Genomic DNA, 11,921 nt, shown 5'->3' with positions numbered 1-11,921 from the left:
GAAGCCCATTAGCTGCCTCAAACCTACAAGCATCTGATGGTATCATCTGCTTCTTCTTGTGGCCTAATCCAAACTGTGCCTTCCTTTACCATTTACACCTTTCTCCTGCAATAATGGTTGAGACCAGGCCAATCTGTTCTCCAAGTAAAATGAGGAGCAAGGGAAAGCGTCTATATTGGAATACAAATACTGGTAGGAAGTAGGACATAAATATTGTCATGGAAACTTCATGGAAGGTCACTGTGATTGCTACTATTTTCTCAGTGTGAGGATGATTGTTAGGACTAACTTATGTATTTTTCTTCAGCTTTTTGCTGATCATATGATGATATGATGTGGAAAACCAAACTTAACTAAAAATTAGAAGCAGTGGAGAAATTTAGGAAGATGACTGGCTTATTACAAAATATGAAGTTAAGTCATTGAAAACCATAAAATAATCCAACAAAAAATAAAAATTAAAAAATGAAATCGGCCGAGCACAGTGGCTCACGCCTGTATCCCCAGCACTTTGGGAGGCCAAGGCCGGTGGATCACCTGAGGTTGGGAGTTTGAGACCAGCCTGGCCAACATGATGAAACCCCATCTCTACTAAAAATACAAAAATTAGCTGGGTGTGGTGGGGCATGTCTGTAATCCCAGCTGCTTGGGAGGCTGAGATGTGAGAATTGCTTGTACCTGGGAGGCAGAGGTTGCAGTGAGCTGAGATTGTGCCACTGTGCTCTAGCTTGGGCAACAGAGTGAAATTCTGTCTCATTAAAAAAAAAAAAAAAAAAAAAAGTCGAGAATTTATAGTTTTTATATAGACAAAAAGCAAGTTAGAGGAATAATGTAATATTCCATATAAAATTTTGTAAAGAGTTTTGAGGGGTTATTAGTCTTATATATGTGTGTAGGTTTTGGTTTTTTTTGAGACAGGGTCTCGCTCTGTCACCCAGGCTGGAGTGCAGGGACGCAATCTCAGCTCATTGCAACCTCTGCCTTCCAGTCTCAAGTAATGTTTCTACCTCAGCTTCCCGAATAGCTGGGACTACAGGTGTGCATCACCATGTCCATGTCCAGCTAATTTTTGTGTTTTTTTTAGAAATAGAGGTCTCCTAATGTTGCCCAGGCTGGTCTTGAACTCCTAAGCACAAGTAATTCACCCACCTCAGCCTCCCAAAGTGCTGAAATTATAGGCATGAGCTACCATGCCCGGCCAATCTAATCATATATTAAAATACAATATTACAATAATTAAAATAGTTTGGTGTTGACACAATAAATATGTGAACAGAAAATTAAACGATAACTATTCCAGAAAGAGATTTGGTATATAAAGGAATTTGATAAATATTTTAGGTGGCATTATAAATCAGTGGACAAAATATGACTCACTCTGTAAATAATCACCTGAAACATGGTAAACTGTATTTTCTACCCCATATTTTACAGAAAAATGTATCACAGATGGATCAAAGATTTAAATATAAAACTTAAGTCCGCAAGGTACTCAATGTATGATTTTTTAAAAAAATCTTAGGATAGGGAGAACTTTTGTCAGTATACCCCAAATCCAGAATTTTATAGCTTCTTTTAAAGTAGTACATGGGCAGGGCGTGGTGGCTTATGCCTGTAATTTCAGCAGTTTGGGAGGCTAAGAAGGGAGAATTGCTTGATCCCAGAAATTCAAGACCAGCCTGGGTATCACAGCAAAGCCCCATCTTTACAAATAATAAAAAAATTAGCCAGGCATGGTGGCACACACCTGTGGTCCAGCTACTAAGGAAGCTGAGGTGGGAGAATCCCTTAAGCCCAGGCGGTTGAGGTTGCAGCGAGCTATGATTGTGCCACTGCACTGCAGCCTGCGTGACAGAGTGAGACACCAACTAAACAAATAAACAAATGGGCCATGGCTCCCACCTGTAATCCCAGCACTTTGGGAGGCTGAGGCGGGTGGATCACCTGAGGTCAGGAGTTCGAGACCAGCCTGGCCAACATAGTGAAACTCCTTCTCTACTGAAAATACAAAATTAGCCACGTGTGGTGGTGGGAACCTGTAATCCCAGTTACTCGGGAGGCTGAGGTAAGAGAATCACTTGAACCTAGGAGGCGGAGGTTGCAGTGAGCAGAGATCACGCTGTTGCATTCCAGTCCGGGCAACAGGAGTGAAACTCCATCTCAAAAATAAATAAGTAAATAAATAAATAAATAAAAATAAAACTACTACACAAAAATGCAAAAGTTCTGTATGATCCCCCTCCCCCGCCCCCAAAAAAGTAACCAAGTTGAAAGACGGAGACAAGGAGGGATGAGTAAAACAAAATAAAACAAAAGACATAGACAAACAGGGAAGAAACTATATAATTCACAAATCTTTTGTAAAACAATAAGGAAAGATCAAATAGTAGAATATGGACAAAAGATATGAAGAGATAATTCACAGGAAAAGAAATACAAATGGACAATGAACATATGAAAAGACATTTGAACTCTGTGTTGGATAAATAGATGCAAATAAAAAATACAACATTTCACTTGGATTTACACACTTGAAAATGCACATGCAATGTGACTTTGTAATTAAAGTCAAAAGAAAAGGTTACAGATACTAAAACAACAAAAGTAGAATGATTTTCTAGCTGTAAAAGTAGACAGCAATTCACCTAGTTTTGTAAACAACTGTTATAGGTAGAATACGTAATGCTTTCTTCTATTTTCAGTGGTGATCTGTGAATGAACTTAATTTCTAAAGAAGCTTAAATAAAGGGAAAGCCTTGAAAGTTGCCTAGCAATGGGATGGGGATAGGAATAGCAATCATTTATAAAGCTCTTATTACTCCCTTACCCCACCTACCTACCCCTAGAGGCAGGTAGTAAGGGAACGGGTGGCCTGATACTCCCAAGCACAGGAGAGATTAAACAAGGCAGGAACCACAAATTCCAAGGCCTCATGGCCTGGGAAGGGCAAACCAACGAGGGAAGCAGGCCCAGCCTGGCCCTTGGCAAGGCTCCTGTCTAAGGAGCAGCTGTTACTCAGCTCTAGCTATTATCACACAAGAATTTACAAGTGGCATTGCTGGATCTTCTACTTTTTCAAGAGATAGGGAATTTAGATTTATTTCTTAAGCCTCCCAGTTTTTAAACGTTGACATTTAAATCTAAAATTTTTAAATAATTTCTGTGCCAAAGAAAGCATATCCACAAGCCAGGATTGAAATCTGTTTATCTTTTTCTCATTCATTATTAACGAGGTGACCTGGGGCAAGATCCTTAAATTTCCCACAACTTTCTTATGGATCAGTTTTCTCATCTGTAAAATATGGATAATAATATTTAACTTTAAAAAAATTCTTTAGAACATGTGGAAAAAATAAAAAGGAAAAAAATAGTGAGGATTTAAATGCAAGTAATACAATAAATGCTCAAATTGCAGCAGTGAAAATAATTAATAACAATAACCAACTGTTTCCAAATCACGTTATTTGAAACGGAGAAGCTTCTGCTATGCGGAAAGGCCGGGCTTGAGACTTTAGCGGGCTGGACTGAGCATGCGCACACCGCTGTGGCGTCGACACCCGGCAGATGCTGCCCAGGTCCGTGGGAGTTGTTTAAATTGAGTCAAGTCCTGACTCTGTCCACATTGGGTGACGTGTAAATACAGAAAAATGTGGTAGTGTTTTACTACATGAAAATTGGTTACTGTTTATTTTTAAACTATCTCTAAATTCCATCGTCTTTCATCTAATGAAGTTCCCAGCATATAAAATATTAATAGATCTTTTAAAATAATTAGAGCTTCCTGGAAGATTGCTTTTCCATCTGTGGGAAGAAAAGGAGCCCTGTTTACATTATTATTGCTATGGAAAGGATCATGTCCCTTTATGCAGAAAACTAAAAATAATTTGGAGTTAATCTGAAATTAATTAAGTTAATTGCAGAAAACAAATCTTCCATTAAATGCAGCCGTCAGCAATGTTAATACCCTTTAATTGGGGCTTGGATGATTCAGGAGGGTTGGAATACCTTCCTAAGTCTGTAAGCACACCATTACTTAGTGCTACTGAAGCTGGGAAATGGTAATACTTCTTACCTCCGTTCTTCTTCACTAATTTGACTTACATGGGTATCAGTGAATGACTACGCTTTTTTTGTTTCCTATCAAATAGACTGCTTCTCTATATGAAGAACCACAGATCTTAAGGGTATGTAATAGGATCTCCTGAATTTCGTGGTATCTTCATGAAGCTAGGTCTTTTTCACACATTATCATTCATTAAAGGAACAGAGAGATTGCCCCATAAAATAATAAAAAGCTTTATAAAGAAATGTTTTATTTAATGTTTAGCATTGCCCAGTCCTCATTCATCTTCCAAGGAATGTTCCTGGCAAAAGTGGTTACTGTTCTAGTTTTTCCAAAATAAACAGTTTATATAGCCCCACCCAGTGGGGACTGATGACAGAAGTCGCCTAACCTCCCCCTTCCCTAGGTATGGCAGAAAACAGTTATCACACCTCAGAGTAAGTAATTACCATAATTACTTTCCTTCTGGTTGCGCCTTCTTATCCCCAGGGGAAAGAGAATGAAATTTGAACTGGATTCTTAATCATGGTTTGCTTCCCGTGGTCCAAGTCTTATGTTTCAAAATGACTAAATCATTCAGAGAAAAATTCACTCACTGAAAAACTGAATCTAACCACATAGAATCTGAATATATAGCTGTGCATATAAAAGTGAGGAAGTTGTTAAGACCTAACATTTCAGTTGTCACTGTTCCAAACCAAATTTGGTGTAAGGAACTTGAGCCAACCTCTCTCAATCAGACCATAGTAACTGGCATAGAAGAGTGTGTTGGGCTCAGGGCTGGGAGAAGTTTCCAAGGGAGTCTTCAGGTCGGGCTCTGAAAAACAAATTTTTGCTGAAGAGAAAAGCAGAGAGGAAGTGGCCTGGATCCCACAAAAGCAAGTCAGCAGGTCATGGCCAGGGCCACTACGTTGGCAGCTGGAGCAGCTCTGATGGGGACAGCTTTCAGTCTCATCCACTGATTTCTTGAGGTCATTCTCTACAGGTTCCTTTTGAACTGCTGTTTCAACTTTGCTTGGAAGAACCAGGTTCTTTTAGAGCTTATTCTTAGAAGATGGTGGATTCTTAGATGAGAGAGAATCTGTTTTCATGCAGAAAATCATGGGCTCCAGTTCTGGGAGAATGCCCATCCACCCAAACTTCCCATCTTTAGGAAAATCACTGCTTATCTTTGAGAAATTCTGCAGAAGGTGGAGAATTTAGTGTCACTAGTCACCAATTCTGAAGGTCTTTCAAAATGCAACTAGCATCTGTTAGACCATTGCACCCCCGTTGTTCTACCTAAATTGTAATCTCTGGCTGGATCATCTGAAAGGAAAGGAAGTCTGAGCTCGGGTGGGCTCAGGATCTGGGAGAAGGTTATGTATACTATTACCTACAGGTTTTACTGTTCATTTAGCTTGAAGCACCGACACCATGTTGCAAAGATAAAGATAAGATCTGTTATCTCAGACAATTTAATCATGAGATTCTAATGAAAAAAAGAAGAAACAGAAGGGTAAACAGATCCCATCTATTTCCCCAAAATTGTGAGTGTAAAACTCCGAAAACAAGAGAGAGAGAGAAGGGTCTGTGGGCATTTAGGTTGGATGAGCTAGAATGGCTGGGTCCCATGTTGTGCTCAGACATTGCAAAGAAGACCCAGTGGGCAGGGGAGCAGCAGCTCCAGAAACAGATGGCAGGGGGCTCCTCTGGAGAAACAACCTGTGAAATATCCTTCCTCTTCCCCATGCTACGCCAGCCCCACTGTCCTCTTCACTGCTCTGTTCTCTCTGAAATGGCAAATTTCTTTCACCTTGGGGTCTTTGTGCCACCTCTTCCCTGGGTCTGAATGCCCTCACTCTAGGTCTTTGCCAGGTTGGTGGTCTCTCATCATGCAGAGTGCAATTGTCTCTTCTAAAGATGCTTCCTTAGACCTCCCTAAAACTTTCTATCCCATTTTCTGTCTTAACGTTTTCTGTAGGCCTTATCACCAGCTCGGTTATCTTATTTGTTTATAGTCTAACTCTCCACCAGGGCCCTCATCTGGCTTCTTTGCAGAGCACTCCCAGCTCCTAGAACAGTGTCTAGTGAGTGCTTAATAAGTAGTAAATGAGTTATATTGAAATTATAATTTATCCAGTGACAGATGAATCTATGTGAGTAGAAAAGCTCTCATTCAGAACTAATCCCGTTTGATGTGCAACATTTTAGGGCCTTTCAAATTCCATTAGAATAATCAGGCAGGAAGGATCAACTCTTGCCTAGGTGCTGAGTCATTACTTTGGTAAGCCAGCTTAGCAATGGGCCAGTTTCTGGTGATGGTGATAGATGGGGTGAAGGGTACTTTTTTAGAGATCTCACCTTTAATTATCATACCACTGACCTCTCAAGGCTCAATTCAGCTTTTGAATTTGTAAAATGGTAACCACATGTGCCTACAGTAAATGACTTTTTTTAATGTGCTAGTTGATGGTTCTGAAAGAAAGACTCTTCAAGAGTTTTCATTTTTGAGTACAGTCTATTGATTATGTAGGTCAGTCTATAAATATTATCATATAATAGCAGACTCTCAAAGATAGAGAATTCTAGGAATAATTTAAATCTATCACCTTAGTAGGGTAGACACTGAAGGTTACACAGACCAGTATCAGGGATGAGGCTTCCTTCCTATTCAGTGTCTTGGGACTTGAGTTACCTGCGGTGAAGCTGAGGCTCTGTGACACAGAGGTCAAGACCCTGGGCTGTGAAAGGTAGAACAGAGGATGTCCAGCCGGCCTGGGAAACTCTTGTTTAGACTCCTTGCCTCTGTGCTGCAGTACATTTTCTCCCATAGGAACTGAGAATCAAGTTTAAGTTCTTACTGAATTCCAGAGAGTATGATGCCTTACGGAACTGAACTTTTTGCTTCTCAAAGATATTAAAACGTCTTTGATTAATAATCTTTTAGAACCTCAAAGATATTAAAATGTCTTTGATTAATAATCTTTTAGAAAAGTTTTTAGGAAGATTATTCTAAAACTCTTTCATTGGAGCTGGATTAGAGAAAGTGGCATAGGGCAGGGCAATGCTTTCACGGGAGAGGCACAGTTATTATGGGTAATGATCATTTGAGAAACAATTTACCTTTGTGTGACTTAAAAAACAATCTCGAGTTACGTTTTGGTGGAAAAAAATTCTGGAATATCTGATGACCACATTGGTCAGCTAAAAGACTGACCTCTAAATACATGGGTTTTCTCCTCAAACAGTTCTATGTGTGATCATCTGTTTGTTGTTCTTGCTCCTGCAAATGCCATAACTTAGATGGGTTTTGTGTTACTGTTATTTTTTTTTTAAATGTGGTTTCACATCTCAATGGAGCCATTTTGGTATCATTACATAGAACGCACCAAAGTAGCCTTCTCTCCCTTTTGGTTAAGGTTTTCCGGTGTGTAGCATGACTTGATTTCTGCCTCGTTAAAAGCAGGGAACAGCACAGGAGAAGGAGGAGAGCGATGTTGACCTAACAGCCACGCAGAGCCCCGGCGTCCAGGAATGGCTGGCCCAAGCTCGCACCACATGGACCCACCAGCGGCAGAGCAGTCTCCAGCAACAAAAAGTAAAGTGTTTCCTACCTCTCTGTAGCCTGCAGATCTGCCCAGGGAAGAACCTGAGAGGCAGGTTTCAGAAGGACAAGTTGCTTCTGTACTAAAGACAGAGTGGCTCTTTATCTTCTCTTTGAATGAAGCAGGATGTGGCTGTTTCAATGTATTGACTCATGACCGCTGGGATGATTGGTCATTTGAAAATCCAGTCTTTAAGAAAAGCTTGTGTTTAGGTTTACAAATAGTGTAACACGGCTATCATCTGCTTTACCAGAGATAACCACTCTGTTTTCAGATTTGCCTTCTGAATCTATTTAATTTTAATATAAATCTCAGGAAAGCCTTTGAGGTTTGGTGAAGGTCTAAGTTGCGTGTGTGTTTGTTATTTTTTTAATGAATGCAGTTTGTATTTTTACTTTCAAGTAGATGATACCACAAAATAGGATTGCTAATTGTTGCCTAGTGAAACAAATGAACTTTGATGAATAAGAATGATTTCTCATTGGTACCTTAACTATATGTAAAAAGCATATTCAAATATTTTATTTTCTCAAATAACAAGAGCATTTATTATAAATAATGAAGAATTAAAGCCAAATCTATTGATAACATAATTTATCAAGTAAGTGGAAAACTTAAGTCACTTTTCCCAAGGATCTATCCTGTTAGCATGACAATATTGATTTTCAAAAATGAGAGAGCATTTTGTACCACTTGAGGGCACTATTGCCCGGCAAAATTTTCTTTTCCCATGGGTTTTTTTTTTTCCCCCCAGATTTTTCAGAGGTATCCTATATCAAAGCAAAAGAATACTACAGCGTACTTTGGAGACACATTTGAATATTTACATAAACCATACGCTTTATGCAATGTGCAAACTTAAAAGCTCACTACCAAAGTTCTCTGAGAATTTTATACCTTGAACTATGATTGTAGGCAATAATCATGAAGTAACACATGTGTTTGCATTTGTCCTTTCCCTTGAGCAGGAGTTAGAACAGGAATTAGCTGAGCAGAAGAGTCTCCTTCGCTCAGTAGCCAGTCGTGGAGAGGAGATTCTAATTCAACATTCGGCCGCAGAGACCTCTGGTGACGCTGGGTATGTTTCAAAATGCTTCAATTTTCTCTTCATTGTGTTTTCCTAGCATTTGAAGAAAAGTAAACATCTCAGTCAAAATTTTATTTTAAACATCTTTAGCAAAATTTAGTCATCTCGTTTTTACTTTAGGGTAGTAAATGTACCTGCGTTTTGAATGTTTTGTTGCATCGCCTGAACACAGCGCCTGTAGGAAGCTAACTTGTTTGCCCTCCTTCCAGTGTGCACAGCCTGTCTGTCCAAAGATGCTCATGAGTTCATTTTTTAATCTAATGAGAAATGCATTATAAAATGAGATACATGATTTTCTAATTGAATGATTACATCTACCTGGAGAGCATTCTCTCTGTAACTTATCTTGCCTTAGCAATATTCTAAAAAATAAATGCATGGGCCCATTAAATATTTTGAAATCTTGATCTGGAGTGAAGACTTTGAAAGTCTTCTACACAGAAAAGTCCAATGTTAAAAGAAAAATTAAGGAAGTTGGAGAATTTTCAAGTTGAAGACTTTTATTTAAAAGGTCATAGAGGAATTGCAGCAGTGTGGAAGCACCGCTGTATTTTGAAGCAGGTCTGAGTTTTATTCTAGTTCCACAAAGGTCACTTTGGAAAAGTCACTCAACTGTGATACTCCTCTGTAGAATTTAGAATAATAATCCACTAATGTCATCACAGAAGTTTTGTGAAAATTATAAATGTCAACTGAGAAGATATACAGGAAAACTTTCTTTGAAATCTAAAACATAAAAAAAAGTTTTCATGCAACCTCTGTGTTTATGCGTTACTAAAAGTTGGAATTCGGCAGTATCCTTTGGCAAATAACTCTGACTCCATTTCCCATTTCTGAATATTTATTTTTAGGGGAAATAACATAAAGGAGGAAATATGTATTATGAAGATGGTTTTGGAAATATTATTTGTGATACTAAATAATTAAAAAGGCATAAATACTCACTAGTATAAAAGAGTTGAAGAAAATTTTATGCATATAGAATCTTAACCCAAAACAATGTAACCATATCAGAAAATGTATGTATGATGCTAAGTAAAAATGTGATATCAAGTTGAAGTAGAGTATGTGTGTAGATAAGAACTAGAATAGACCATCAATAATAAAAAAAAAAAATTTGGAGACGGACGACATAGGAATTAAAAAATTTTTTTTGCAGTTTAATCAGTGCTGACATATGACATCAATGTTGACTACATACAGTCTGTTACATATACACACACACACACACACATATATATATATGAATTCTGAGGGCAAATGATAGGAGAATAAACAAACTAAAATGCAATGGCAGCAGATATATTGTGACAAAATACGTAGGAAATAGGAAGGCATTCAAGAAAATGAAAAAACAAAAATCTGTGAAAGTTTTGACATGGCTGATAAATATCAATGTAAAAGAATAGGAATGAAGAGTATTATGGCATCTATAGGCAGAGATTGACTTTAACCCTAAAACTGTAAAAATTGCCTTAAAAATATAAAGGAGTTTAAAAACTCTCTGTTGTGTATCATGCTTAAAGATGCTGATAAGACCATGAATATGTGTCTGTAGTAAACCCAAAATGAGACTGTTTCTTTCATGTTGATTGAGGCGAGACTTGCCTTCAGGTTGCGTTCCTACCTGTTTCCAGCTCCTCTGAAATGTTTACTTATCTTGCGTAGTTTTCTGAATATTTTTGCCAAACAAATATTTTGACAAAGGACCCATCCAGCATTGCCTCCTCTCCGTATGTATCATCACAAAAGGAGCAGAAGGGATCTTCTGCAACTTTCTTGCCATATATATTTTTTTCTTTCCTTGGCCTTTAGCTTTGGAAAGGACCTAAATGAAATACAAACAACTGTTAAGCTGCTCTTTCAAATATAAAAAAATACTTTAAAAATAAATTTGCAGTGCAGTGCTGGCTTTCTAGGTAAGATTCACTCTAATGACTACTTATACATTCTTTAACTTTTATACAAATGTTTAGGAAACTTCACCTTTACATGCAGTTGATAACAGTTCAGCCTTTTTCAAGCCTTTGGGTATCAAGCAAACAATTAACCGTGAATTAATGATATCTACATTCCAAAGTAAACATGTGTGTATATGTATATAAACCGTGCTAGGAAAAAGCCTGATATTCAGCCCATAACTTGCTGGCTGCTTTTCTAAGACTATAAATGTGGCTTGGTTCGTGTAAGGAAACCCCTGTGGGAAGGACATGACCTACTTCATATAGTCACACATTTGCCATATAAGGAGTAAGTACTATGTAACTCGTAGAGGGTTAATGGAGGGTGTCTTCCAAGATTACTAAGGAAAAACAACTGGAAATTTGTTGAAGTAAATGTAAAAAGAAAGAAGAAGAATTTTCATGGAGAACAAAAGGCTGTGTTTTAAAATGTTTGCTGCTGGTGTTGTACATGTGTCAATGATTAAATGTAAGAATATAAACATTAAATATTCTTCTGGTTTTATTACAGATTTTTATGTAAATACAAATGAATTCAAAGTGCTGTACTATAGGCCATTACCACAAAAGAAAAAAAGCAATAAAGAAATTTAACCTCATAGGAACTTCAAAGCTTTTTAAAAATAATTTTTCAAAAGTAGAAAAATTCAGATACTAATATTATAGACACTCAACTAAAGGTATCAATTATGTTTTGGCATTTTTTTCACTTGCCATTATTTTTTCAGGTATATTCATGTTGATGTATAGATCTAGTTCTTCATTTTAACTGTGTAATAGTATTTTATTTTGTGAACATAATTTATTCACCCATTTTCTTATTGCTGGATATTGCCATTGCCATTATTATTATTATTACTATTGGTTTTTTTTTTTTTTTCCTGAGACAGAGTCTTGCTCCGTTGCCCAGGCTGGAGTGCAGTGATGCGATCTCGGCTCACTGCAACCTCCGCCTCCTGGGTACAAGTGATTCTCTTGCCTTAGCCTCTCGAGTAGCTGGGATTACAGGCACCCACTACTATGCTTGGCTAATTGTATTTTTAGTAGAGATGGAGTTTCACCATGTTGGCCAGGCTGGTCTTGAACGCCTGACCTAAGTGATCTACCCACCTTGGTGTCCCAAAGTGCTGTGATTACATGTGTGAGCTACTGTGCCCGGCCCTAAGATTGCTGCTTTTAGCATTGTTTAAATTAACTTCCTACATGTCTCTCAGATGGGAAAG

The 11,921-nt window shown here is 38.0% G+C and overlaps 1 protein-coding gene across 18 annotated transcripts in view; it reads left to right on the top strand.

The window, feature by feature from the left end:
* LOC105489042 (spectrin repeat containing nuclear envelope protein 1) overlaps positions 1–11,921 on the top strand; it is a 536,331-nt gene that overhangs the window by 374,522 nt on the left and 149,888 nt on the right. For 14 of the 18 annotated variants that reach the window (XM_011753636.2, XM_011753641.2, XM_011753643.2 and 11 more), the window contains 2 exons: positions 7,509–7,643; positions 8,619–8,728. In XM_011753636.2, coding sequence (XP_011751938.2) covers positions 7,509–7,643; positions 8,619–8,728 — 245 coding nt within the window. The remainder of the gene's footprint in view (positions 1–7,508; positions 7,644–8,618; positions 8,729–11,921) is intronic. The other 4 variants (XM_011753647.3, XM_011753646.2, XM_011753640.2 and 1 more) reach the window with 1 other exon arrangement.

Source organism: Macaca nemestrina, chromosome 5 (genome assembly GCF_043159975.1).
Source record: "Macaca nemestrina isolate mMacNem1 chromosome 5, mMacNem.hap1, whole genome shotgun sequence".
In the NCBI taxonomy this organism is placed as follows: domain Eukaryota; kingdom Metazoa; phylum Chordata; class Mammalia; order Primates; family Cercopithecidae; genus Macaca; species Macaca nemestrina.
Note: the sequence above shows the minus strand (reverse complement) of the source record. Positions and strands in the feature narration are given on the sequence as shown.